This window comes from Oncorhynchus kisutch, linkage group LG12 (genome assembly GCF_002021735.2).
Source record: "Oncorhynchus kisutch isolate 150728-3 linkage group LG12, Okis_V2, whole genome shotgun sequence".
NCBI lineage: Eukaryota > Metazoa > Chordata > Actinopteri > Salmoniformes > Salmonidae > Oncorhynchus > Oncorhynchus kisutch.
In genome coordinates, this window is record NC_034185.2 from 30,777,815 (window position 1) to 30,805,321 (window position 27,507).

Below are 27,507 nucleotides of genomic sequence, written 5' to 3' on the forward strand. Positions count from 1 at the left end.
ATATTTCCTTTTGCCGTAGCTCTTTGCCTTAGCTAAAAAAATGGTCCTGCTTCACAACAAAAGCTATGTTGTTGTATCTGTAAATATAGTACAGATACAAGTTCTGTTTGAGGAGTTAAAGTTTGCAAAAGTAAAAAAAAAAGTTTGAACAAACATTGAAGTATTATTACAAAAAGGTAACATGTATGCAGTAAGATGTTTCCTTTGGTTTTTGTTCATACCACAAAAAAGGTCACTATTACAGTTGTAATGTTGTAAACATACTGTAATCCAGGCCTTGTATTTGTACAGAAATACTCAAATTGCATGTTTCACTAGGGACATATAAATTGTGCTTGGAAGCCCTGTGAACAACCATTGTAATGCCAGCATACCCAGAGTATTTCAACTAAAGTATGTCAGACCTCAGTTCTTATAAGCATAAGTAATCAAACATAAAGACGGATGTTACAACAGTGAGGAATGATATTCAATGCACAAATGTGAAGAGAGCTACATTTCTAGAACATAGTTGAGGGAAGCCAATTCTTTGTCAGATTGGTGCCAGAGCTGACATGTCCACTAATCCCGAGCAGGATCAATCTAATCCCAGAGAATGAGTTCACACCCTTGACAGAGCACTAGAAAACACACCAACCCTCCTGAATTGTCACAGTACTGAACAAGGATGCTGTACTGTTATCTTACCACTGTTTCTGCCCCCCCCCCCTACCTCTAGTTGTCTTTCTCTTCCCTCAGATTCCCTGTAGAGGGGAGGGAGGGAGGGAGAGAGGCAGCAGCTGGCAAATGTAAACCATTCCCACTGAGGGTAGCTACATGTTCTACTGAATGCATCATCCTCCACCCAGGTCACCGCTACATTATCCACTGTATTGTGTTTTGGCACTTTACCTTTTCCACTTTGATAAAATAGATTATCTCTTTCTCTCCAACTGATGTCTGATGAATTCTCTGGCTCTAAATGGTATTACATATTACCCAGGTGGGCGCTACGCATTGGTGGTGAAAGCGGAGAGTTTATGCTGCATGCGACGTAAAAACCCTTTGAGCACCTGGTGAAAGACCAGTATGTAAATCCAATCCATTATTGACGGAATGTTTAGGAAGTGTAACTCTAAAATGCACTACAACACCACCACTTGGCCTACCGGTATATTGAGCTAAATTACAGAAAAGCATTTATTTGAATAATTCAGTTTTATTTAGTGGCTATTATTAGACCATGCTTCTTGATTTTTTTTTTACAGAAAATTGCTTCTGAAAGGAAACACTGGCTAAACCTTTTACTGGTGAGAGAATTTCTAAATCGTTGATGAAGGCCTGTGTGTGACTGTCAGATTATTTATGGCAGGGGTACTCAAGTACTATTTAAGAAGGTCCGGTCACACAAATTTCCTAGGTTGCAAAAAGGTGTCAATTATCGGCATAGTAACAACCCCCACCCACCTCACAATTCATGCGACCCGAAACTTCACACCCTTCGTTGGCGAATAAAACATTTAGCAGTTGTAAAGCTAATTTCCGGTAATCTACACACCCATGTCATGTGTGTTCATTTGATACCAGGGGTCGAAGCTCTACCGAGTTCAATATTGACCCCGTTCTGGGTCCGCGCTCCTTATTGACCCCGTTCTGGGTCCAGACCACGGTCGGCCAGTTGAGTATGGGGGGGATTTATGGTAGATCTTATTTAGTTTATTATTTATTTGGAGGCCGCAAAACACTCCGAGGCCCATTCTTTGCCCTCTTTCACACAACCGAGCAATGCTCGTTTTTTTTAAAAGATCCAATACAAATGGATTTACTCCCTTCACAGCAGAAATAAGTGCCTCATTGAATTGTTTTACAAACAAGGATACTGATTCCTCGTCTCATAGAGCATCATTATTTTCATAGGAGCCTTGCTTGGGAGAGATAGTGGTGGAGTAGTTGTTGTGATGGCCAAATATCAACCGAACACGTGCTATGATTAGTACAAGTTTTAATAACTGGCTAGAATAATTTACCAAACTAAAAATTGTTAGCTGACATGGGTAATTGAGTGACTGACAAAATAAACTGCTGATGCACAACCACATTTTGAACTTGCACCTCGTGTACCATTCTAACTTAACGGTAAATTGAGACTGGTCGGGCCCCCCATAGCATGACATAAAATAATTCTCATGTCCAACAGCTGACTTTACCATTGGGCGCTACGCAGGGTGGATTGGAAATCAATCTTTTTGGAAAAAATAATAATAATGGTGTCCCACCAAATCTGGTCATGTTCATTACACTTAAGCAGATGGCTAAGGAATACCAAAAACAAACACATTTTCCTAAATTGGTTTCTGTAACAGCTGTATAGTCAGTTATCAATTGCCCAATGCGTTTATAACCTGTACCTTCATTATTATGACAGAAAAGTCAAGAGTCACTATAACATACACTGAGTGTACAAACCATTAAGAACACCTTAATATTGAGTTGCACTCCCCCTTTTGCCCTCAGAACAGCCTCAATTCACTTGGCCTCTAAAAAGGTGTCGAAAGCATGCCACAGGGATACTGGCTCATGTTGACAACAACGCTTCAGTTGTGTCAAGTTGGCTGGATGTCCTCTCGGTGGTGGACCATTCTTGATACAGAGGAAACTGTTGAGCGTGAAAAACCCAGCACCGTTACAGTTCATGACACAAAGCAGTGTCTTGCCCATTGCATAAATACACAATCTGGTAATCCTTCCGAGAATTGAGAAATATGTGTAAAACTTATTTGAAAATATAATAGAATCAGATTTCACTTAACACTAGCTGACTGTACAGGATATCCATAGAAATGCTGGAAAACTGAAATCATTAAAAGGGTTGTACTTCCACTACTCTTCCCTTACAAATAAATGTAGAGTCTGGCCCTATTACTGATAACATTGATAGAATGAATTTAATCACCATTTTATTTCTGCAGGTTCTCTGTGTCTCCCTCACTGTGAAAATGTACTAGATGTTAATGGGGGAATTTTACAGAATCATTTTGGCAACTGACAATGAAGTCCTTGATGTGCTGTTGACATAAGACATGAAGAAACATACAGGGGCCGACCATTTGGATCCAGGTCTGCTCAAGTGTACAGCGTCCCTCATTGTGGGCTCAATAACCCACATCTTTAATTTAACACTTATCAGGAAATCTTCCTAAAGTGTGGAAATCAGCTTATGTGATGCCACTACATAAGGGAGGCGATTGCTGTGATATTGACAACTTAAAGCCTGAGCCGAGGGAACCAGAAGCTGGAGAAGCAAAGACCTGCTCCATAGGGGGGGGGGGGTCGGGCCAATAGTCACACCCCTGAGTGGAACCATGTATAACAAAGTCAAATAGTCAGTGCTTTCTCCTAATGAGTCTTGACAAAAAGGCTGTGCATGAAATCTCTTCCTGTTGCAGTTCAACTTATCAAACCAAACCGTTTAAAAAGGATTAAAAATGAAACATGGTTCCACAAACTATCAATTACTAATAGATGGAACAAGCGTCAATGCATTCACTCAGGATGTTGGTGTAAGGGAGCATCTATGGTGGGGATCAGCATTCTACAATATTATTTAAAGGATATTCTCTGTATTAGGCTATATGGATAATATATCAAGAATCAAAACTTCTGAGACACAGAATCATGCGCTGCAATGAGGAAGGAAATGGGGTAGCTAGTGAAGGGGTAGCAAAGGATTCTCTATCCTTCATTCTGATCCTTGACCATACCATAGCAGAGCTGAAATGACTGACAACAATATCTTTCATTACTTGGTCCACTCAAACAAGTAAGTTGACCAAAGTTCAGCTACGTACTGAAAGATTTTGAACTGGATGTCAAATAAATGAGCACGTTTATGTTTACTTCATTAGTTCAACATTTGTGCTAACTAAGGATATTCGCTAACAAAATAAGTTGCTGAAGAAAACGTCTGCATTGAAACAACTCATGTTTGCTAAAGAAATATTTGCACACAAATAGCTTTAACGCTTGCTAATCAAGCAAATGTGCTGACAAAAGCATGCTGGAAAAAAACTAGCTTGATAAAGAATCATTGTTTATGAACAGAACATGCTTACAAAATGTGTTCTTAACAAAACTTATTTGTGAAAAATATTTCGCTAAAGACAAGGAGATGAAGATGACTTCACATGCCCAGTTCTGATTGCTGCCACCTGACGAATATGTTGGTATTGCAAGGTTTATGTAGACATCTGGAATCTTATTTTCCGATAAGTAGAGTTGTAACCTTAAACTCGTACATCAAATCTGAAAAGGAAAAGCGGAAAAAAAATCTGGCCATTGTTTCCGAAGCCCAATCGCTACTAGAGCGCACAAAACAAGACAGTTTCATTCCCAGATCGGACGATAATTAAGAAGATGCCTCGATCGCCCCACCTGGCTAGTTCTGAGAAGTGATTCTGCTGCCGGTACCCTGAGTCACACTCTAAGAGGTTTCGAGTCTATATTGTCTTTTCTACAACCTCTGTTCCATGGCCTTGTCCATCAACCTACTCCACTCTCCCCCTCACCGATTCCTTTCTTCATTCTTCAACTTGGAAGGTCTGAGAGCATTGACAGAGACAGAGAGTTAAGTAGGGCGAGTCTGGCCTGTTCAGTAGCCTACAGTCTGTGGTCAACATGCCGGAGTCAGGAGGGAAAAGGTGGTGCCCAAGATGGGAGCATGTTAGTCTGCCTTTACCCACCCCACCAACCCCCCCAGAGAAGAGGGTATGGGTCAGGATATCACCTTCCCTTTCCCTCTTCCCACTCCATCTCTATCGCTCACTGCTGCGCCTCTTCGGCCTCAGGCTGGGCCTGGGCCTCAGGTTGGGCCTCCGGCTGGGCCTGCTCCTGAGCAGGCCTGGCTGGGGGAGGAGGGGGCTGCGGGGGCATTGCCTGGTGTTGTCTCTGGCGGTAGGCGATGACGGTGCCTAGCAGCAGGGCGATTACCGTCATTAGGTAGAGGTCCCACTCAGGGCCCAGGAGCTGGTCCAGGTCCACCTGACTGACCACCTCACTCATCTGGTGGAGGGGGGAGAGAGATGATACAGGGTGGGAGGGGAGAAAGAGAGAGGGTCGGTCAGAGGGAGCAGAAAGAGAGAGAGAGCATTGACTACATTGAACAAACATAGTACAATCCCATGAATCCTGTACAAATGTAATAAATTAAGTTAGCCTCAAACATTGAGCCTGGCCCCCATGAGTTGAAATTCGAAACGACCAGGGAAATGAAACGGCCACAGGCACCGGGTCCAGGAAGTGCTCTGTACTGTACACTCACGTTGAGGTCGTGCAGGTACTGCAGGGTGTAGACCAGGCCCAGTTTACACAGAGCCAGGAAGACAGGCACCTGAGCTTCGGGACTAGCCTCAGCAGCCATGTCGTAGAAACGCTTGGCCAGGTGGATATCCTACAGGAGGGGGGAAAGTAAGGGGTTAAACTTATAGGTTTGCATGTGTGTATGAATGAGTTTGTTTATGTGCGTGTGCCCACCTGTTTGATGCCCAGGCCTTTCTCGTGCATGTAGCCCAAGTTGAACATGGCCTGAGCGCTGTGCTGCTGCTCCGAGGCCAGCCTATAGTGGATGACAGCGGTCTCGTAGTCCACGTCAGTACCATAACCATAGAAGTGGTAGTCCCCCAGCTTTATCCTAGCCACTGTATAACCTGGGTAACAAAGTTGAACATACAGTACACACGTTAGTACCAGTGGTGTAAAGTACTTAAGTAGTACTTTAAAGTATTTTTACTTAAGTAGTTTTTGGGGGTATCTGTACTATTTCTATTTTTTTACAACTTTTACTTTACTACATTCCTAAAGAAAATACTGTACTTTGTACTCCATAAATTTCCCCACACAACCCAAAGTACTCGTTACACTTTGAATGCTTAGCAGAACAGGACAATTGTGAAATTCACACACTTATCAAGAGAACACATGGTCATCCCTACTGCTTATGTTCTGGCAGACTCACTAAACACAAATGGATATTTTGTGCACACTCAGACATGATTCACATGGCTATCCTTACATTTTTTTAAAAGAAGGGCACTGTCTATATTAAACCCTTTGCTTAATATAAGGAATTTGAAAGTATTTGTAATTTTACTTTTGATACCGAAGTATATTTTAGCAATTACATTTACTTTTGATAGTTAAGTATATTTAAAACCAAATACTTAGACTTATCAAGTAGTATTTTACTGGGTGACTGTCACTTGAGTAACTTTCTATTAAAAAAGGTGTCAATACTTTTTCTCAAGTATGACAATTGGGTACTTTTCCCACCACCATAACTGTAGAAGTGGTAGTCCCCAAGCTTTATCCTAGCCACTATATAAACCGGGCCCAGTTTTTCAAACCAAATATCATGGGCTCATATACCGTGATCTTTGTTTTAGCATATAATGGGATCCTTCCATTTGGTCTTAAAACTGCATCTAAAAATGAGGGACCACATCTGAAGGGGAAGCAGAATTTAACACAACTCAGGATCATTTGGATTTGGATGAAATGTTTTGAAAAGCTTGGCCCTGGGCAACACAGTTGAAGATACAGTCTCCCCAAGCTTCATCCAACTGTCCTCCCCTACAATTACTGAAGGGTACAAAGACCAGCTCAGTACAGCAAAAATATGGAAGGGTGATTTATGAAGGAGGCTCAACCAACCCTGTGCTGCTGCTCTGGTCCAATGGAGGAGGGCTCGAGGGTATGTCTCGTTCTCGTTGAAGATCTGCGCCTCCTCTACTTAAAACGAAACACGCACGCACACACAGTTCAAATACAAAATGGCACCAACCGGTTTAACATCATCGTAAGTGCTTATTAAATGCATTCACAAAGGTCATGTCTGTAAATAGATATCAGAAGGGCTGCACAAAGAAATGGATTGTTTTGGCATGGTGTCGCAATTTCTTCATATCTAAACAACCACAGGGGATTCATTGCCTTCCAGTGATTAGCATTCTGAACACATTACAACAGATGGCGGGCCACAGACAGTCCCCAGGCCATATGCTTGGTCCACATGTTACAGGGTCACAGTGCTCTCTGGAGACAGAAGTAAGTGGAAGCACTGGTGTCTGTCTTACCAATGTACATAGAAACAAATGTCATCCCGGAGCGTGTAGTTGTTCCCCTCTCCTCATTCATTTAAAAAGGAAGGATCATGGCTCCCTTATGCCCATGCTTATCGCAATCCAAATGCTTTTGAAGCCTTGCAGGGGAGTGAACAAGTGCACAGTTCAGGGAGAAGGGGGAGAAATAGAACTGGGCTGAGGTTCTAAGATGGTTGCTGCTAAACAGAACAGAACTCAAAACTGTTCCCCTGTCAGCTATCTAGGGGATTCTTATGACAAATATTGTGTATTTGTTCTTACTCTGGTCCAGGATGAAGGCCACGTTGCTCTGCGCCACTTCGTAGCCCTGCTCGGCCAGCAGCAGGTACTGCACCAGTGCCCCATCCATGTCGCTGTCCTTGAAGTTGCCGTAGGCTGCCATCAGCCTGTCCGACCAGCGCCCACGCTCACACACATTCTTGAAGAGCTGCCCGCAGACATACATATGAAGACACAGAGACAGATGCAGTTAGAAACACAGAGAGACAAGAACAAAAGGCAATTTGAGGTGGAAATTGCACATAATCACAGATCTAGGATCTGATTACACAACGCCTGATTTGAACTTTTACCATTGGGAGGATAAAAATTAACCCAAACCTGGTTGTGGATCAATGGCTAAAGAATGGGTAAGTAGGTTTTGGATAGACAATGACTGACACAGAGTAGCAAATGGCTAAATAATTAACTAATGGATGACAGCTAATGGAGGACAAATAGCTAAACAGGTGGCTAATTGGTTCATGCCTAGCTAGAGGACGGATTAATGCATTGATCTAATGGATAAAGGTTAACAGATGGCTTATTTAAGCAATAAGGCCCAAGGGGGTGTGGTATCTGGCCAATATACCACGGCAAAGGGCTGTTCTTAGGGACGACGCAATGCGGAGTGCCTGGATACAGCCCTTAGCTGTGATATATTGGCAATATACCACAAACCCTGGGATGCCTTATTGCTATTATAAACTGGTTACCAATCAAATCAAATCAATTTATATAGCCCTTCGTACATCAGCTGATATCTCAAAGTGCTGTACAGAAACCCAGCCTAAAACCCCAAACAGCAAGCAATGCAGGTGTAGAAGCACGGTGGCTAGGAAAAACTCCCTAGAAAGGCCAAAACCTAGGAAGAAACCTAGAGAGGAACCAGGCTATGTGGGGTGGCCAGTCCTCTTCTGGCTGTGCCGGGTGGAGATTATAACAGAACATGGCCAAGATGTTCAAATGTTCATAAATGACCAGCATGGTCGTATAATAATAAGGCAGAACAGTTGAAACTGGAGCAGCAGCACAGTCAGATACCAATGTATTTAGAGCAGTAAAAACAAATGTTGTCATACCCATGATATATGGTCTGAAATACCATGGCTATCAGCATGCAGGGCTCGAAACACCCAGTTTATAATGACGATTAATACACAGCTAACGAAAAGCTAATTAACTGTGAAAGGCTAGCTAACGGCTAGCTCCAAGGTGGCTAGTGTAGCAGGGTTGCTTGATACTTATTGGCTAATTAACTGAAGCACTGGGAGTGTGAACTAGCTAGCTAATTGCTAATCCTACAGCTTTCCAATTATAGAGTGCTATCTAAATGGCTAGTTAATGGCTAATGCTGTAGCTAGCCAATTACAGTGCATTCTGAAAGTATTCAGACCCCTTGACTTTTTCCACATTTTGTGGTTACAACATTATTCTAAAATTGATCAAATATTGTTTTCCTCAATATCTACAAATGTATTAAAAATAAAACAAATACCTTATTTACATAATTATTCAGACCCTTTCCTATGACACTCAAAATTGAGCTCAGGTGCATCCTGTTTCCATTGATCATCCTTGAGATGTTAATACAATTTGATTGGAGTCCACCTGTGGTAAATTCAATTGATTGGACATGATTTGGAAAGGCACTCACTTGTCTAAATAAGGTCCCACAGTTGACAGTGCATGTCAGAGTAAAAACCAAGCCATGAGGACGAAGGAATTGTCCATAGAGCTCCGAGACAGGATTGTGTCGAGGCACAGGGTACCAAACAAACGGCATTGAAGGTCCACAAGAACACAGTGGCCTCCTTCACTCTTACATGGAAGAAGTTTGGAACCAGCTCTTCCTACAGCTGGCCACCTGGACAAACTGAGCAATCGGGGGAGAATGGCCTTGGTCAGGGAGGTGACAAAAAACCCGATGGCCACTCTTACAGAGCTCAAGAGTTTCTCTGTGGAGATGGGAGAACCTTCCAGAAAAACAACCATCTCTGCAGCACTCCACCAATCAGGCCTTTATGGTGACGGAAGCCACTCCTCAGTAAAAGGCACATGACAGCGCCCTTGGAGTTTGCCAAAAGTCACCTAAAGACTCTCAGTGAGAAACAAGATTGAATGCCAAGCATCACGTCTGGAGGAAATCTGGCACCATCCCTACGGTAAAGCATGGTGGTGGCAGCGTGGGGATGTTTTTCAGCGGCAGGGACTGGGAGACTAGTCAGGATCAAGGAAACGATGACCGGAGAGAGATCCTTGATGGAAAACTGTTCAGGACCTCAGACTGGAGCGAAGAATCACCTTCCAACAGGACAACGACCGTAAGCACACGGCCAAGACAACGCAGGAGTGGCTTCGGGACAAGTCTCAACATCCATGAGTGGCCCAGCCAGAGCCCGGACTTGAAACCGATCTAACATCTCTGGAGAGACCTGAAAATAGCTGTGCAGCAACACTCCCCATCCATCCTGACAGAGCTTGAGAGGATCTGCAGAGAAGAATGGGAAAAACTCCCCAAATACAGTGGTGACAAGCTTGTAGTGTCATACCCAAGAAGAATCAAGTCTGTAATTGGTTCTAAAGGTGCTTCAACAAAGTACTGAGTAACGGGTCTGAATACTTATGTAAATGAAATATTTCTGTTTATCAAATTTGCCAAAATGTCTAAAAAAACAAATTTTTGCTTTGTCATTATTGGGTATTGTGTGTAGCTTGATTAGGGGGGAAAAATCTATTGAATACATTTTAGAATAAGGCTGTAATGTGAAAAGGGGTCTGAATACTTTCTGAATGCACTGTTAGTACAGCAGCTAGCTAATGGCTAGCTAGCTCACCTCCACGGCAGTGTGGCAGGAACGCAACACGCCGGTGCCTGTGGCGTGCATCTGGGCCAGGTTGTAGAATGCCAGAATGTGCCCTGCCTGCGAGGCCAGATTGAAGAACTTGAAGGCCTGCTTGTAGTCACGCTTCACCCCGATGCCATCTGGTGAGGAAGAGGAGGAATGGATAGACAAAAGTGAGTGAGATACCCAACAAAGAAAAATGGTGTGCAAGAGGAGAAAAATAGCATTTCTAGGATTTTGTTTATGGGGTGGCCAAGGGGGGGACCAAAACCAGTCATGGGTGGCCATGAGAATTCAGCTAATTGTATCACAAATAGCATTGAAAATTGGCTTAAACTACAATGCATTTTATTTAATAGTCTAGGTGCCTACTTTGTTTCATGTTTAACAAAAGGCTGCCCAACAAATTTAAGCTCACAGATCAAATACAGGGCCAGAGAAAACATGTCAAATGGGGGTATGTACTGGTTAAAAAAAGAAAGACTTAGCTGTTTAATGTTGTTACTGTATGTCTCAACTCTCATTAGAAAAGGGAATAACACCCTGCTGAGACAGGAGCAAAACGGTGAACAGTGCTATTGACGAGAAAGGCATCCGATACAGTAGTGCGAGTCGCGGCTCATAATGGAGAACACATGATTTATTTTAGAAAATGACCTCGCAACTCAAGTAGACAATTGACAATGACTGCATATCATCAGCAATAATTTCTGTAAATCAGCTGTTAACGATGATGTGCGGAGCGCTTTATATCCGTAGAAAATCATTTATGCCTGTACTAGACTATGGGGATATTTTATCTATGAATGCTTCCACTCAGTGTTTGAGATCAATTGACACCCTTTACCATGGCACTTTGAGATTTATTTTAAACTGCAAAACACTTACGCACCACTGCACTTTGTATACCAGGGTTGGCTGGCCTTCTCTAGGTCACTCGTAGGCTCAGGCACTGGTATACTTTTATTTACAAAACCATTTTGGGTTTACTACCTTTTTATTTGGGCATTTTTATTGTTCAGAAATGTGGTGAGTACTCTCTTCGTTCGCTGGATTTTATCCTGCTAACTGTTCCAAATGTCCCAACTGAATTTGGTAAAAGGGCTTTTATGTACTTTTATGAACTTGTCCCGATTGGTATTTTTAAATCACTGATGAATGATGTTGAGACTGATTCCCTGACCTGTCAATGTTTTTAAATGGGCTGTTATTGATTTTGTTATACTCTTGTGAATTCTGTGGTTTTTATTAGATTACTTGTAGTTTTTCATGTTGTTTGTCTGTAATGTTTGTAATGCCTTGGTGCTGCCCATCTTGGCCAGGACGCTCTTGAAAAATATATTTTAAATCTCAATGAGCCCTTCCTGGTTAAATAAATATATTTGAAAAGGTGTATATCCCATCTTACTAACTTCACAGCATTGTTGCGTTAGACAGGCGTATTTGTTCAAATGTTTTCACTTTGATGATTAGGACCTGTTAGTGGTAGTTTTGTGAAGAGAAAAACAAGACATCGTTTTCCAGTGAGGGAATTTTTTCTGAAACAGATTGACAGCACTCTGACCCAATGAGAATGGGGTGGCACTAAGGGTGGCCAATCATATTTCATGAGTAGCCGTTGACACCCCGCTGATAACACCCCTGCTGCAAAGAGTGCAGAGTTGGGAGCAGAACGTTGGTGGGCAACTAACATTGCACTTCCAGGAAACCAAAAGGGGTAAGGCTGCTTTATACAACAACAGAAATAAAGGGGTGGTCTATACACACAAACACACAGTCCCACACTCACTGTAGTACATGGTGCCCAGCTGAAGCTGTCCATCCACCCAGCCCTGCTCTGCTGCTTTCTGGAAGTACTTCAGTGCCAACTCGTAATTCTGGAGGATGGACACACACACAAGACTGTGTAAATCACACAGGAAATACCGACGTACAGTGCATTCTGACGCCTTCACCTTTTCCACATTTTGTTACGTTACAACCTTATTCGAAAATGTATTCAATTGTCCTCCCCGCCCTCATCTATCTATATACAAAATACCCCATAATGACAAAGCAAAAACAGGTTAAGAAATTTTATATAGACTGATGTATACCAATAAAAAAAAAAAAGGAAATATCACATTTCCATAAGTATTCAGACCATTTACTCAGGACTTTGTTGAAACACCTTTGGCACCAATTACGGCCTCAAGTCTTCTTGGGTATGACGCTACAAGCTTGGCACACCTGTATTTGGGGATTTCTCCCATTCTTCTCTGCAGATCCTCTCAAGCTCTATCAGGTTGGATGTGGAGCGTCGCTACACAGCTATTTTCAGTTCTCTCCAGAGATGTTCGATCGGTTTCAAGTACGGGCTCTTGCTGGGCCACTCAAGGACATTCAGAGACTTGTCCCGAAGCCACTCCCGCGTTGTCTTGGCTGTGTGCCTACGGTCGTTGTCCTGTTGGAAGGTGAACCCTCACCTCAGTCTGAGGTCCTGGAGCAGGTTTTCATCATGAGCTTGCTGTACTTTGCTCATCTTTTCCTCGTCCTGACTAGTCTCCCAGTCCCTGAAAAACATTCCCACAGCATGATGCTGCCACCACCACGCTTCACCATAGGGATGGTATTAGCCAGGTGATGAGCGGTGCCAGGTTTCTTCGACGTAACGCTTGGCATTTAGCCAAATGAGTTGGCATTTAGCCAAACTTTGGTTTCATCAGACCAGAGAATATTTTTTCTCATGGTCAGAGTCCTTTAGGTGCCTTTTCGCAAACTCCAAGCGGGCTGTCGTGTGCCTCTTACTGAGGAGTGGCTTCCGTCTGGCCACTCTACCATAAAGGCCTGATTGGTGGAGTGCTGTAGAGATGCTTGTCCTTCTGGAAGGTTTTCCCATCTCCACAGAGGAACTCTGGAGCTCTGTCAGTGCCCATTGGGTTCTTGGTCACCTGCCTGACCAAGGCCCTTCACCCCCAATTGCTCAGTTTGGCTGGGCAGCCAGCTCTAGGAAGAGTCTTGGTGGTTCCAAACGCCTTCCATTTAAGAATGATTGAGGCCAGTGTGTTCTTGTGGACCGTCAATGCTGCAGAAATCCCGTCTCGGCGCTCTACAAAAATTCCTTTGACCTCATGGCTTGGTTTTTGCTCTGACATTCACTGTCAACTGTGGGACCTTATATAGACCGGTGTGTTCCTTTCCAAATCATGTCCAATCAATTGAATTTACCACAGGTGGACTCCAATCAAGTTGTAGAAACATCTCAAGGATGATCAATGGAAACAGGATGCACCTGAGCTAAAATTTCAAGTCTCGTAGCAAAGGGTCTGAATACTTTCCAAATGCACTGTAAACCTAAAGTACACGGCTGCTGGATTCTATTGCCTATGCCAAGGTCTACAAAAGCTCAATTTAGGAATGTAACCACAGTGCAAAACAGGGACAGGCAACTGGCGGATCGATCAATTCCACCCCCCCAAAAAATGTAAAATTAAAGTGGGGGTCTCAACCTTACTGTTGAGAGTTACAATAGTAAAATATTTAAAAAAGTGCAAATTTGGTTGTGCATCAGCAGTTCTCTATGTCAGTCAGTAGGCAGGTTTCCATTGCTTGTGTCAAAATAAACCTGGGTCAATGTCACAAAAATAATAATTGCATCATGGTAACAGCAGACATAGGAGAAAGTTTGTAAAGATCAACAGCATTTTTATTCATTTGACAGGGGTGTACTTTTCTTTTGTTAAACTTGCGACAAATGGAAACTGTTTATCGAATAAATATTTGCTGAATACTTTAAGGTACGTGATATCACGTGATATCATTTAACTGTAAGCTACACTCCACATTTCCTTCCAAATGCCTACTGCTTGCAAAATAAAATGTAACTATAAAAATAATGTTTCTTTGCAGGACGAGGACTTTCAAGAATGCCTGAATTGCTTTGCTTTTCTGGTTGGCTGAATGAAAGTTTCACCATCCAATTATTACAGATCTACGATACGTTGCCACATGATAATTATTAGAATATGGCAAATATTGGTCAATTATAGTATTCTATCCATGCTGGCTCTCGCAGGTTACCTGAGACATGAAAGATCGGTGGGAGGGCACACAGGCAGTCGCCAATTTATTAATACGCAATTTGACTAAACGGGTAATGGCAAACACTTCAACTACTCCATTTTTATTTGTTTTTGCGTGTGACGTTATTACGTCCAGTTGTTTTTATCAACACAACATAGTTCAAATGGAAACGCACCCTAACAGGCAATTGTCGCCTATATTCTCTATGCCAATGTTCTAAGTGTCTACAAAAACAAACACACATATATATATATATATATACACACAGGTTCATGGAAACATGGCTACTGACAGCTAATATTTTTTAGATTGGTTAAGTTAGTCTAGCGGCCAGCTATATAAACTTGAAGTAATCATAGTCGAAATACCAACCGGGGGCCCCGATTGATTTTGTTTGTCACTCTCACGCAGATATCATATTAAAAACTGCAAACATTTGTCTCCACCCCATAGCAAAATGTGTAGAATTGCAGAGGGAGAGCGGTCACTCACCACTGGCACACCTCTCCCATACAGGTACGCCATGCCCAGCCCACTCTGCCCAACAGGGTTACCCTGGGGGACAAGAACAGCGACATCACAAAGAGACAGAAACCACCCAAGACACAACAATAAGTATTGAAAATAATAGTGCACTCTTGTAAAATCCATATATATAAACCTGTTAAAATGTACTATTAATATAACAGATTGATCCTGAAATAGCATGTACAGTATAGGAATGTTTCTGTCCAACAGTTTGACCACGATAAGTAGTGGATTGTTACATTCAGTACAGGCACTGTGGGCTATGTGCAAGATATCCATAGGAGTGAATGGTTTGATATTAGTAAAAAGGAACCAAACAGAGCTATATAGATATTATTATGGATGCCTAACAATCCATGGTTGGACCACAGATATAGAATGTCAATTCTAGTCAAGGTTTGGTTACTCACCAGGTCAGAGGCCTTCTTGAAGTACTGCAGGGCCGTCTCATTGTTCTGAGACAAGTACTCACTGCCCTCCGAGTACATCTGAAAGAAAGAGAGAAAAAGAGAGTGAAGAGAACAAATGAAAACAGAGTAAGAGAAACCACTGAACGGTAGCACAGCCACAGAGTAAGGTAGAGTTACTTGCTTATTTCTCCACAGTGCTACAGGCCTATAAGATCATGTAATAATCTTACCTTCCCAAGGAAGGCCATGGCGTGCGTGTTCCCAGCATTTGCGGCCTGGTTGAAGTAATCGTAGGCCCGCTGTCGACAAAATAAAAACATCTCCACACATGAACTTCACACTAAATACAGGAGTCAGCATAACAGAGCTACAAATGTAGGAAAATAATTATAACGGTTTTTTAGGGTTGATACATTTTTTGTTAGGGAAAATCAAGTCTGAATTTTTTTAAGTGGATATGACAAACTTCAGAAGCCTTTTTAAACTTCAAATACACTACAAGTTCTACATTTCCTGCACAGGGTGATCAAATTAAGATCCTACACATGTAGTGTTTGAACAAGGTTGAAAATGGGTCAGGGAAAGGTTACCTGGTGGTTCTGCTCCACCCCCCGACCACCGTGCAGATGCAGCTGGCCCAGTCCCACCTGTTGGGAGCAAAGCATGGGGTCATAGCACAAAACACCACGTCGGAGTACCAAATGGCCCCCTAAACCCTACATGGTGTACCACTTTTGACCAAGGCCCAGCTTTTCAATCATTACCCGCTAACTCATTATCATGCTATATTCATGCAATCACCAGAGAAACTTTCAAATTAGATAATTAGAATATTTCCATCAACTCCCACGAGGAACGGCATAATGCCTTGCTGCCAAATATACTCCTGAACTCATCATTTACAGAATTTTTCATTCTCCCTGACTGTCTAGCTCACATGTCTCAGCCTCCAGTATTTATGCTGCAGTAGTTTGTGTGTCGGGGGGCTGGGGTCAGTTTGTTATATCTGGAGTACTTCTCCTGTCCTATTCGGTGTCCTGTGTGAATCTAAGTGTGCGTTCTCTAATTCTCTCCTTCTCTCTTTCTTTCTCTCTCTCGGAGGACCTGAGCCCTAGGACCATGCCCCAGGACTACCTGACATGATGACTCCTTGCTGTCCCCAGTCCACCTGGCCATGCTGCTGTTCCAGTTTCAACTGACCTGAGCCCTAGGACCATGCCCCAGGACTACCTGACATGATGACTCCTTGCTGTCCCCAGTCCACCTGGCCATGCTGCTGCTCCAGTTTCAACTTCCACCTGACTGTGCTGCTGCTCCAGTTTCAACTGTTCTGCCTTATTATTATTCGACCATGCTGGTCATTTATGAACATTTGAACATCTTGGCCATGTTCTGTTATAATCTCCACCCGGCACAGCCAGAAGAGGACTGGCCACCCCACATAGCCTGGTTCCTCTCTAGGTTTCTTCCTAGGTATTGGCCTTTCTAGGGAGTTTTTCCTAGCCACCGTGCTTCTACACCTGCATTGCTTGCTGTTTGGGGTTTTAGGCTGGGTTTCTGTACAGCACTTTGAGATATCAGCTGATGTACGAAGGGCTATATAAATACATTTGATTTGATGTCAGACACAAGGCCCACGGGCCATCTGGCTAGTGACATTTATATATCATTGCGCAGGCTGGATTTGGGTTGTCAATTCATTTTGGCCCACTTACATACAGCCACCAACACACTGTACTACAAGTTCCAGCAAGCACTGCCAACATGCTGCGCACCAAATGGAAGTGTATTGACACATACCCCTCGTCCCAGACCCACCCACCTACGAGCCAGCCAGTACGCGTTCATATTGTACGTTTATAAGTGGACATTATGAAGAACCATTTATTTATTTTTAAGTCCAGTTTTGGTGGCATTTATATGCATGTTGTTTTTCCCCCAATATGGCCCGTGCTGCGATTGAATTCGACACCCCTGTCCTGGCTTTTATTTTATATAGTTAGTTCTTAAATATCACATCATAAGAAAAAATATATATTAGGTCCATTAACTTTTTCTACATACTTTATACTTAGTTTTAGTCATTCAAGTTGACAAGGAATGCCTTTTCCATCGCAAAGAATCCCCCCAAAAATTCCTTTGCAGAAAAAGAAAAAACCTCATAAGAGCAGTATGCCCCATCTGAACCCTAACCTGGGCCTGGACATCTCCCTTCTCAGCCAGGAACTGGTAGTATTGGATCAGGTCTTCCTCCAGCATGCCGCTGGTAGAGCCCGGGTTCTCCACCTCGTCCAGCAGACGCACCCTCTGCACCGCACTGCCCCCAGTCAGGGACACGTCACTGGCCACTGGAGGTTAAGGAGAGAAAGAATGAAAAAAAAAAAAAAAAAAAAAAATTTAAAACTCACTGCGCTTTGCATAACGCCTAAGGAAAGCCTCAGGACTCAAATCTTGCTGCCATAAACTTGCACTGTGAATCAAAAAGTTACTTTTTTTGAATGCAGCCTTTCCTTTCCTTTCGTCAGTTTGCAGCACCTACAATGTAGGGCTTTTCAAATGCAGGTCTTCTCAATTCAAAACACTAACCAGGTTTCCATCCAACCTTTTTATGCGAGTCAAGTACATGTCAGATAAAACATTTCACAACAGGCCTGATGGAAACAGCAAATTTGTCAGTAAACACTCCAAATGTCAACAAAATGCTTTAGACAAGATGGGATCTTTTTTTGTGTCTGTAAAATGTATCATGCTAAGTAAACTTGGAGTCATGCGATGATATGCTGCGTGGTTCTCCCACTACGACTCTGGAAAGGATGTAGTTTATTAGGCAAACAGAGGAAATAAAATTACGAGAAAGTCACAGGGTGGTAAAAATGCACCGTGATGAGCTTGACAATAAATAGGTTATTATTCTGGTGACATGATGATCAATGCTTGCCTGCAATTTCATAAAAATAATCTTGCTCTTTTTTTCATAATCTCATCATCCGCACTGTATCCATGAGCTGTTGGCTAGAGCACACGTGCCAAGACCATAGTGAGCACATTTGCTAAATTACACAACATTTTTGGTGGCAGAACCATCAGTAGAGTTGAAAATGCGATGGGAATTTAACCGCAACAGTAAAAAAAAATGTATGCACTTCGTTTCATCCGCAACAAGGCAATATGATGAAAATATTTAGAATATTCACATGAAAATCTTTCACCTATTGTATAGAAACCTAGCTACTGAGACAAACTCATCTGAGACAGTGAAAGACGTTCATTGGTTGAGAGGGGGTGGCCTCCTACCGTGATTGGCCACCAGTCTGTAGTGCGTCAGTGCTGATTCGCAGCTCTGGGGTACGCCCACACCACCCCAGTATCGGTATCCCTAAAGAGAGAACGGTAGCATTGGACAGAAAGGTCAATCATTATATCCAGAAGGAAGAACAAGAGACATTATAAGGCTTCTCTACTCAAAGATACAAAGAGCAAAAGTAGCTCACCAGAATCATATGAGCCACCAGGTTTCCGCCCAAAGCCCCAAAGGTATAGTAAACCAACGCCTGAAACAGAGTTGGAGGGTTATGCTTTACATTCCAGGCTTAGCAGCCAACTTTGACATTATCTAGGAAATAGAGCTGGGACGATAAACCAAAGATAATCAACACCAACCAAACTGACAACTTATTGTGGACTTTCTGCTGATATCATTCATTACGATAAATAACCTATCGGGCCCTACTAGAGTAATATGAAGTAAGTTTGCTAATATCAGTAATTGTTAAATGGGACAATTGATAGCTACAACATTTAAAATAGTAGTAATAGTTAGGGGTTATATTTAAGTTATAGTTAAGGGTTATATAAAAACAAGTAAAAGAAATTGTGGTGCACTGTAATGTTATAAACTCATAGTTGTACTTATTATAATTCAGTCAATTTATTGTAATATGGATGAGTGTCTATGTTGCTTTGCTCTACTACAAAAGCTACCTCTGAACAAACAGAGCTTTTGATCAGTATATAGGCTACGTGGAAAAAGGAGAGTTTTGGGGAGAGAAAGTAGAGAGGCTGGGTGTTGGTACCTTTGCTTGACTGGAGTTCACGCCTAACCCAGCAGCGTACAAGAAGCCAAGTGCCTATAGGAAGTACAGGGTGGAGCGTTAGGTTACCTACAACCACACAGAGACGCATGAACACGAATTAAATCATATATGCATTCATCAATTGTCCGTTTTTGTCCGTCAAAAGTTCAATTCAAGTCTGTCGACTTCTTTTAAGCGAGTTGCATAGGTAAAAAGACTAATTGTGCATTATTTGATGGGCTATCAACTCTGTTGTTCATCAATGAATGACTCCCATTGAAAAACCAAGGTCAAATCAGTAATTTTAACAAAATCTACATGCCGGTAGCCTTAAGTAGCTACAGAGAATGTGTAAATGGCCCAATAGGACTACAGTTGTAGGGATAGTGCGAGATTTGGGCAATTAATTAAAATGGTAGGAAGCATGAGATTTTACTCACCAAAGTAACAGTGTGGTCAAACACTCAGTAACTTAGTCGTAGTCACGATCTGGTTACCTATAACTTTTTTTATTTTTTTAATATTTATTTTTAAATGTGTATATTTGTTTCCGGACACCTTCTAAACTACCCATAATGCACTATTTCTCAACGTCATATGGAGAATCTACTCTGTATTAGCTAGCCATGCAGACCAATTGTTGGCAGTGGTGAGCTACAAGCGACCAAATCACGTGGTGGTGGGATGTAAACAACAAATCAGATCCCCCACACGTGAGGGACGCATGATCTAGCGTTACACAATGACTGGAAGTCAATGGGATCAGCTAGCTGATTGCGTCAACGCTATCTTATCTGTAGACTTCCAGTCATTGTGCCAATGCTTGTTAGCAATCGCCACAGAAACTACCTTCAAACTGCATGAGACTAAAAATGGTATATTCAAGTGTTCATCTGACTGTGGATAAGTAGAAAATAATTGCCCCAGTCTCGCACTATCCCTTAAAAAAAAGGGGCATGTTGACATCTTAGACAATTCCTGGAGACAACCTGAAACTCCATTGTCTCAATGACCACGTTTAAATGCAGACCAATATCCTCTTATTGTGATGATGTTTTCATCTTTGTCAAACAAATCACTAAAGAAAGTAGGCGACTTGCGCAGTTCGGTCCACCAGAATTCCATAATATATTTTGCTCATGCTCCATACAGCCTACTTTCACCCCTAATTTAGACAACTTATGATTTCCGACATTTGGTAGGCCATATTATATTTTCTGGTATTTGGTAAGGCCATTCGTTTGTCAACTACAGTTAGATACATGCAGCTTCTCTTCTGTCATAACTTGTTGTCCTAGAAGACTAAATAAAGTAGTGCTCACCAGAATGTCTTACATTGATAGAATGAATGCATTAGTAACCTATTTAACACAGCTAAATTTGGCTTTTTCATTGAGGGACCAGGGAGTCCAAAACAATTTCTCAAGTGACGCTAAATGGGGGGGGGGGAACATTTATCTTCTGTAGTATCATTTTACTGCAAGTAATATATAATTCTGCAGGAGTTAATATTATATAACGCAACATTTTTCAGTAACTATTCCATTTAACCCATATGAACATCAATTAGGAATATTCTGTTTATTCATGGATACTTGAACAGCTTATTCCCGAATAAGACATTAAGCGGGATATGAGTTATAACCCGGAATACGATGCACATGTAAAGTGGTCAATGAGACTACCCTGGATCCAAGTTTAAATAGGAATGTTCCATTACCATCTGAGCTTTGGGGGAGCCCTCCAGGGCCAGTTTCTCAAACAGCTCCTTGGCCTTAGGGATGTTCTGGGCCAAGTAGTCCCCAAACAGCATGGCGTAGGCCACCTTCTCCATGGCCTTGTGGTGGCCCTTGCCGGCAACCTTCAATAGCTTCTCATACAACCTGGTGAGGAATGAGATGAAGAATAGGAGGAAGGTTGTATTACAGTCTGAAATTAAAATATATTAAATTGGCATTTTGTGTCACTGGACAGATAGACACAACACCCCATAATGTTAGTGGAATTATGTTTTTAGACATTAAAAATGAAAAGCTGAAATGTCTAGAGTCAGTAAATATTCAACACGTTTATGGCAATCCTAAATATATTGAACAAAGATATAAACTAAACATGTCAAATGTTGGTCCCATGTTTCATGAGCTGAAATAAGAGATCCCAGAAATGTTTCACATGCACAAAGGCACCAATTTGCTTACATCCCTGTTGGTGAGCATTTCTCCTTTTTCAAGATAAATCCATCCACCTGACATGTGTGGGATATCAAGAAGCTGATTAAACAGCATGATCATTACACAGGTGCACCTTGTGCTAGGGACAATAAAAGGACACTAAAATGTGCAGTTGTCACCACACAATGGCCACAGATATCTCAAGCTGGGGGAGCGTGCAATTGGCATGCTGACTGCAGAGATGTCCAACAGAGCCGTTTTCAGAGAATTTAATGTTAATTTCTCTACCATAAGCTGCCTCCATCGTCATTTTGGAGTATTTGGCAGTATGTCCAACCGGCCTCACAACCGCAGACCATGTGTAACCACGCCATTTCAACTGTGCTGGGCAGACTGCGTGTAATGGTGTCGTGAGGGCGCGCGGTTTGCTGATGTCAACGTTGTAAACAGTGTCCCATGGTGGCAGTGGGGTTATGGTATGGGCAGGCATAAGCTATGGACAACGAACACAATTGCATTTTATTGATGGGAATTTGAATGCAAAGAGATACCGGGACGAGATCCTGAGGCCCATTGTCGTGCCATTCACCTGCCGCCATCACCTCATGTTTCAGCATGATAATCCACGGCCCCATCGTCGCTTGGATGGGTACACAATTCCTGGAAGCTGAAAATGTCCCAGTTCTTCCATGGCCTGCATACTCACCAGACATGTCACCCATTGAGCATGTTTGGGATGCTCTGGATCGACGTGCACGACAGCGTGTTTCAGTTCCCACCAATATCCAGCAACTTTGCATAGTCACTGAAGAGCGGGACAACATTCCCATAGGCCACAACCAACAGCCTGATCAACTCTTTGCGAAGGAGATGTGTCGCGTTGCATGAGGCAAATGGTGGTCACACCAGATGGTTCTGATCCACAGCCCTTACCCTTTATTTTAAAAGGTATCTGTGACCAACAGTTGCATATCTGTATTCGCAGTCACGTGAAATCCATAGATTAGGACCTAATGACACTAACCTGCAAAAAAAAGAAAGTCATAGCTGTATTGAAATGGGGTGTTTTTAGTGAATCTCTTAAGCAAGAGGAAGAACGATAAGACTACCGTAATTTCCGGACTATAAGCCGCTACTTTATTCCCACACTTTGAACCTCGCGGTTTATACAATGACGCGGCTAATTTATGGATTTTTCCCACTTTCACAAGATTCATGTCGCCAAAAAACTGAGCACCGTCACATAATGTGACAAGCGCGCTCAAACTTCCCATCATTCTGATTACGGTAGTAATTTTGTCACCCTCATCATGGCAAAGACACGGAGAAATGCATATGATGCAGCTTTCAAGTTGAAGGCGATCGATCTGGCTGTTGGAAAAGGAAATCGAGCAGCTGCATGGGAGCTTGGCCTTAATGAGTTGATTATAAGACTTTGTAAACAGCAGCGTGAGGAACTGACTCAGTGCAAAAAGACAAACCTTTCAGAGGGAAGAAAAGCAGATGGCCCAAAGTATTTGCAGCCACTCGACATCAGTGTAAATCGTGCATTTAAGGTGGCGCTCCATGTTCAGTGGGAGGCTTGGATGACAAGTGGGGAGAAATCCTTCACTAAAACGGGCCGCATGTGAAGAGCAACTTATGGTCAAGTCTGCCAGTGGGTCCTGACAGCGTGGAGCATTGTCAAAAAATCCACTATCAACGGGTTTCGAAAGGCTGGACTGCTGCGTGTTGAAGGGGCAGCATGAGCTCAGCGGGGTATTTGCCTCCGGATGAAAGTGACGAGAGCGACAATGAAAACGATCCAACATCGGATGAAGCAATTCTGAGGCTATTCAACTCCGACACCGAAGGAGATGACTTCAGTGGTTTCAGTGCACAGGAGGAGGAAGATAGTGACCAATGACTTTCTTGGTAGGCTACTGTTTTAATTTTTGTTACAAGCCGTGTTTCGTTAAAGCCTATTTATTTTTGTTACAAGCCGTGTTTCGTTTAAAGGCTGTGTAAAGTTCATTTGTTTCAATGTACCGGTAGGCACCTGCGGCTTATAGACATGTGCGGCTTATTTATGTACAAAATACATATTTTTTTATAATTCAGTGGGTGCGGTTTATATTCAGGTGTGCTTAATAGTCCAGCAATTACGGTATGTGAGATTTCTAGAGTGTTCTTGCTGTCAGCAAGCACACTCATGAACATTAAAGGTGAACACTGTAGACGAGACAATGAAGAGGAGAAGAGGGAGAGCTCACTCTTTCTTCTGGCTCTTCCGGTTGGTTCCGTTGATCATGCGGAGGGCTGTCTGGTACTCCTTTTCGGTCTCCTCCGCTAGATGCCTCTGCTCCACCTGCTCTTCCGCTACAATATACAACACAACTAGAGTTGTAAAGAGGGTACATTTCTGGTAACTTCCTAAGTTTACCAGTAAACTACCAGATTTTTGTGTAACTTTCAAGGTTTTTGGGGGAATTTTATCAAATGGCATCTAGTGGCCTTTTTTGGTACTTCAAATTATCACAAGTATCTTATTTCCAGCCCTCTATGTGGCCTTATCACATGCAAAATATAAAATAAAATGATTCTTAAAAAATAGAATGGCAAAGCTGTAAAACATCCTAAATATACCATTGGTGTTGAATATGAAGGTTTCATTATGAAATATCCCTTATAATTACACACTTATTTTACTATGTACAAATGTCTTTGTAAATGTTTTGGCGCCAAATTGGTGGCAGTTATGAAAAATTACAATAGCTGGAAGAGTTGCTTAATTGAAAAGTGAATAGAAAATAATTCGGCTATTTACTCTTTAAGAATAAGGTATTTCCACTAGAAACTCAAGACAATATGGACAGATATAAAAAATGAACACACAAATGCATAATTTTAAAAAAGGTATTCAACTATAAAATCACCAAATGTATAAAGATTCTAGTAACTTTGGTAAATTGCAGGTATTTTTGCAACCCTAAACACAAAGCAACTTTATTCATCCGCCAAGAACAATTTGTTTCAGCCATGTAAGTAGTGTGTCCATGTCTGATTCCCTCTAAGACAGAGAAACAGGAAAAACATAATTTATTTTTATTTTTACACATGTATGCTTTAAGGGAGACTTACTCTCACAGAAGCCCCATCTCTTGTCCCTGTCGTAGTCGTAGGTGGTGGCGCACCACAGGCGGTCGTCCCCCCGGCCATCGGTGGTACAGTCCACATACTCCTTCCCCAGGAAGAGGAAGGGGAAGAGACAGGGCTTACCATTGGCTGTGCCGCCATTCACCACAGGAACTGCATCAACCAAAAATCACAGGGGCAGGGTGGTATGTTTAAGCAAAAACACTGACAGGAAGCAGATGGCTGGTGATTAACATGTGGCAAACATCAACAAATTGAAGCTCAAATCTGTTTTAAGTTAAGCTAAAGACTGAACCAGTCTGGTTAAATTATGAAAGAAACCCTACAGTGCAGTGGCCAAATGGTGCATATACCCTTCACCAGAGTTCTTTGAGAGACGTCACAGGTGCAAGCGTGTTTTAATTTCCCATGAGGGCCAACAGTTTCACTGAGTGCAAGTTCAAAAAGACACCGCATTGTTGCCATGCTCAAGGCCAGGTGTCAGCAAAGCTTAGTTTGTCCCAGTTTCTCAAAATGCTTCCTCAATGTTCTCAGCCAAGATGTTGTCACTACAAACATGTTCCCAGTTCTAGAGGTATAAATGTGGGGTAGCTGAAATCTATGGAGTGAAACTGTCAGTGGATTGCAGACAAATATAATTAATTACTACATAGATATGAAACATCTCCATGTAACATTCCACAATTACTTTATTAGTCAAGACAGACATGTCATAGAAATCAAACTGCAATGGCCACTAGTGACACCTGGCCAATAAAGGCTATCTTACGGATCCTTACCCTCTTTAGGCCTTTCCTCGATGGGAGGAGGTTGAGTGGGCAAGTCCTCCTTCTCTTCCCCCTCCAGCCCACCTTCCTGGACCCCACCATCGGGTCTTCTCTCCCCCTCGGCCTCCCTGGGGGCAGTCACCATTCCTGCTACAATCCTGGCACCTACTGGGACCTCATCCTCCTCAGAGTTGGGCTCATGGTAAGACTAGAAGGGGAAAACAAGCAATATGAGAGGATTGAGGGGTTACATGATGTAATTACTTATTATATTGTCATTAGCTTGAAGGTTAGTGGATTTGAGTGAGTTTAAGGCTATACACGTGTTTTCTTATGGTTGGTTCTTCGCAAAGCAAATCTGCTTTTGCCATTTATAAAGCTAACCTATACTTTTGCTTGCATGATACCAAACAGCTTCTTATATAAAATTTGAAAAACCTAGGTAGGCCTACTTTCACGTCTAAATGCAATAGAAAAGGGCACAGCAGGTTCATTTTTAAGTTACTGCTAGTTACCTTCAATTCAGGAGCATGATCATTATTCCCCTCTGGCTCTTCATCTGCAGAAAGACAACATCAAAGAAAAAAGTAATTGATTAGGTATTGTGCATCAGCTGACAAACAATATTCATCTAAAGAACAAGACTACGTAGAATAAAGCACTTTCCTGCTGACAGTAATGATAACTGACGTTAGTGCCTCAGAAAATGACAAGCTTGCTAGCTAATGCAATGCTAGCCAGCACTAGCGTTACACAATCTGTCAAATAGTTAATGTTGACATCTACCGGGCTGACTTTTTTAATTTTTTACTTACCAGCTGTTGTTCCGTGTGAGAAAACTATTAGGAGAATCACCATAGGCAAAATCATCCTTGTATTATTTAATGACCCTTTCGACAACAAGCTAACGATTGCTAGCCAGCTAATTAACCAAATTAGCTCCGTGGCTAATGTTAAACATTAAATTACAGGATTATTCTTCTCGTGCATACGCTTCTAACTAACATTCATTAGGACAAAGCCCACGAAATGAGGATAAAGCCCACAAAATAAATAATAATTGAAAGGAAGGTGCAGCTTAAAAAATATATATATAATGATTTCTAACAGCTAAAGTTAACATGCTAGCTAAACAAAAGCTATAACGTTAACGCCGGTAGGCTTCACTATGCTTTGATATAAATATTTCTTCAGCTAGTTATATGTACGTGTTCCTGGTCTTTGAAGCTTGTTAATAAATAGCAACGATCAGCTGTACTTAGCTAATATCGTTCGCAGTTTAAGACAACAGCTAGCAACCCCTGACCCTTGAACACCACTTCCTAATCCCTCCGATAGACCAATCCTAGACCACGATGACTGACATTGACCAATCGTTGATGGTAGAGGACATGTCATCCAATCGGGTGTGCACACACACGTTTCTTGCTTGTACAGTAGACAGATTCGTCCACGACAGTCGAAACACCTTCTGACACATATCGGGATCTTCTCTCATGCAAATGTGTGTGGCAGGCAATACAATGTACTTGGGAGCCCCCAAAGAGCAAATACTGAAGAACTACTAGCAAATTTTAGCATAATGTGTATAGTAAGCTACTGTTATCTGCCAAAATTAAGGAAACACTTAAGTAAATGAGGGATACAAAGTATATTTAAAGCAGGTGCTTTCATCCACACAGGTGTGGTTCCTGGGTTAATTAAGCAATTAACATCCGATCATGCTTAGGGACATTGCTGTACAACAGGATCTTGTTGCCATCTAATGCACTGTCCTATGCCATGCCTTGGTGTTATTACTGTTGATGATATCTGGAAATGTGCATGTACACATTTGTTAACACTAGAATATTATTACCTAAAATGGATCAATTGAAAGTGTGGGTTCACAGCTCCAATCCAGATGTGTTGGTCATTACTGAGATGTGGTTAAGGAAGAGTGTTTTGAATACTGATGTTAACCTTTCCGGTTATAACCTTTTTCAGCAAGACAGATCTTCCAAAGGTAGGGGAGTGGCAATCTTTACCAAGCAACACCTTCAGTGCTCGGTTGTCTCCACCAAGTTTGTCCCCAAACAATTTGATTTGCTGGTTCTAAGTATTCAACTTTCAAATAGCACTTTG

The 27,507-nt window shown here is 42.1% G+C and overlaps 1 protein-coding gene across 2 annotated transcripts; it reads right to left on the minus strand.

Moving 5' to 3' along the window:
* Positions 1–1,964: 1,964 nt before the first annotated feature.
* On the minus strand, positions 1,965–26,735 carry sel1l (SEL1L adaptor subunit of SYVN1 ubiquitin ligase). 2 transcript variants are annotated; one of them, XM_020496729.2, is made up of 21 exons: positions 26,199–26,735; positions 25,899–25,942; positions 25,396–25,591; positions 24,602–24,769; positions 23,734–23,839; positions 21,031–21,193; positions 19,311–19,364; positions 18,729–18,788; positions 18,532–18,613; positions 17,431–17,585; positions 15,828–15,884; positions 15,468–15,536; positions 15,238–15,315; positions 14,792–14,854; positions 12,027–12,114; positions 10,229–10,377; positions 7,395–7,560; positions 6,685–6,759; positions 5,509–5,681; positions 5,297–5,425; positions 1,965–5,037 (listed from the first exon to the last, which is right to left on the minus strand). In XM_020496729.2, the coding sequence occupies exons 1-21, from the start codon at positions 26,251–26,253 to the stop codon at positions 4,798–4,800; spliced, it is 2,370 nt and encodes a 789-aa protein (XP_020352318.2). In that variant the 5' UTR covers positions 26,254–26,735; the 3' UTR covers positions 1,965–4,797. The 2 variants fall into 2 exon arrangements, with proteins under 2 accessions (XP_020352318.2, XP_031693231.1); XM_031837371.1 differs by having other exon boundaries at positions 6,685–6,762; positions 26,199–26,725.
* Positions 26,736–27,507: the final 772 nt, after the last annotated feature.